The sequence below is a fragment of the Trichinella spiralis genome, assembly GCF_000181795.1.
Source record: "Trichinella spiralis strain ISS 195 chromosome Unknown Scfld4410, whole genome shotgun sequence".
Taxonomy (NCBI): Eukaryota; Metazoa; Nematoda; class Enoplea; order Trichinellida; family Trichinellidae; genus Trichinella; species Trichinella spiralis.
Window position 1 is genome coordinate 1 of NW_003531349.1, and position 1,504 is coordinate 1,504.

Here is a 1,504-nt window from a genome sequence, read left to right on the forward strand (position 1 = left end):
TTGAATTCAGGGGCAAGTGAGAGAGCAACCTAGTCAGCTGTGCATGCGGATCAAGGACAAAATAAATGTTCAGTGCTAGTAATCGTCCTTTTTACAACAACCGGGCTAACGAATGAGGGTAATATATTTGGTCAGCGAACAGCGTTCAGTATCTTTTCCGTCTATCTCTTTCCCAATTCGGTGGGCATTTTTTGATAGGCAGAAAAGATGCATACTTATATCTTCGAATATCTCTCATTAGTAGTCAGTCACAGTCTGCGTATTGTATAGACCAAGATGTTTTCGACTAGGATAATAAGTTTGGTCATAAGACGGAGGAGTAATCCATACTGAAGTCGCAGTAAGCGTAGTGGAATGTGAAGCAAAGCGAAAAGAAGCCCTGCAGCAAAATACAAGCAAATCATTGTATCAAATAGTGCAAGCGCCGTTTTGGACCAAATTTGTATTTTTACAAGGCTTTCCCTATAATCGGACAAGTAAGATACCTGGCCTGAAAAAACTGAATAGTAAAATGAAAGAAACAATTTCACACAAAAGCAAAATACCTTTTCCGGTACGGTAGAAACAAGTGAAATGGCTAGCCCCATTCTATAAAATAATATTAAACTTCACCTGCAAAAAAATAAACAAATTTCAACCCTTTCAGCACGGCCAATTCGTCCAATACGATGCAAATAATTCGCTTTATCATCAGGTAATGTATAATTGATTACTAAATTAATGAAATGAAAAGTAAATCAAAGAAATAATTTTCAATCTGAATCGCCTTACCAAACGGTATGCCACGTATGTCAATGCCTCTTGCAGCTACATCAGTACAGATAAGAAACTGAACTTTATTATCCTTTGAAATAAGAAAACATACTTTTTTCTCTTTCCAGAAAATTAAAATAATAACTACCTTAAACAGCTGCAAATTATTTTTCCGTTCCGCGGGACTTCGATCCTATGCAAACAGACACAAGAATATTTTCCTAAATTAAAAAATAGTTAAAAGATCACTTAATACAAATTAATACAAAAAATTCTAACCAACAGACGTTAGCCATTTTTCCAAATTATCTCAATCCAATTTGGTCCGACAAAAAATAAAGCACTGACTTTATGTCCTTCTTTTTTGATTGGCTCCAGAATGTATATAGCCGTTCGAAAGTTTTCCCACCTTCGGAAAATCGTTTTCCAAACAAACCGTATATTTTTTTTGATAAAAATAAATTTAAACTTGGGAAAAAATAAATGGAAAAAAAACCAGGGGCTTTTTCCTTTCTAGGGACGCCACGTCCTTCATTAAGAAGAAAATTAATCTGTCTAAAAAATTCAATCCATCAATCCACTGGATAAATTTAAATCCTAATTGGGAATTAAATGCCATATTGCCAATGAACCCTAAAAATGGAGAAAACCTTTTAATAACGAGGCTTTTAGAAGGAAATCCCCTTTGAGAATCCCGTCCCCGGGGAATAAAACCCCATGGGGTAGCCCCTCCCCCAATAAATAAAAAAAC

At 35.4% G+C, this 1,504-nt stretch overlaps 1 protein-coding gene across 1 annotated transcript; it reads right to left on the bottom strand.

Annotated features, from left to right (window-relative positions):
* Positions 1-237: 237 nt before the first annotated feature.
* Tsp_15834 (ATP-dependent helicase, DEAD/DEAH-box family) lies at positions 238-1,049 on the bottom strand. The gene is given in 6 exon segments (XM_003367366.1): positions 238-379; positions 394-490; positions 546-588; positions 639-712; positions 772-829; positions 1,041-1,049. The coding sequence occupies 6 exon segments, from the start codon at positions 1,047-1,049 to the stop codon at positions 238-240; spliced, it is 423 nt and encodes a 140-aa protein (XP_003367414.1).
* Positions 1,050-1,504: the final 455 nt, after the last annotated feature.

What these genes read in the sequence shown, in the direction of transcription:
- Tsp_15834 (XM_003367366.1), bottom strand. An exon ending in CATACGTGGCATACCGTTTG is followed by an intron (nt 713 to 771) that starts GTAAGGCGATTC and finishes TCATTAATTTAG; the next exon opens with TAATCAATTATACATTACCT. An exon ending in TTTCTACCGTACCGGAAAAG is followed by an intron (nt 491 to 545) that starts GTATTTTGCTTT and finishes CAGTTTTTTCAG; the next exon opens with GCCAGGTATCTTACTTGTCC.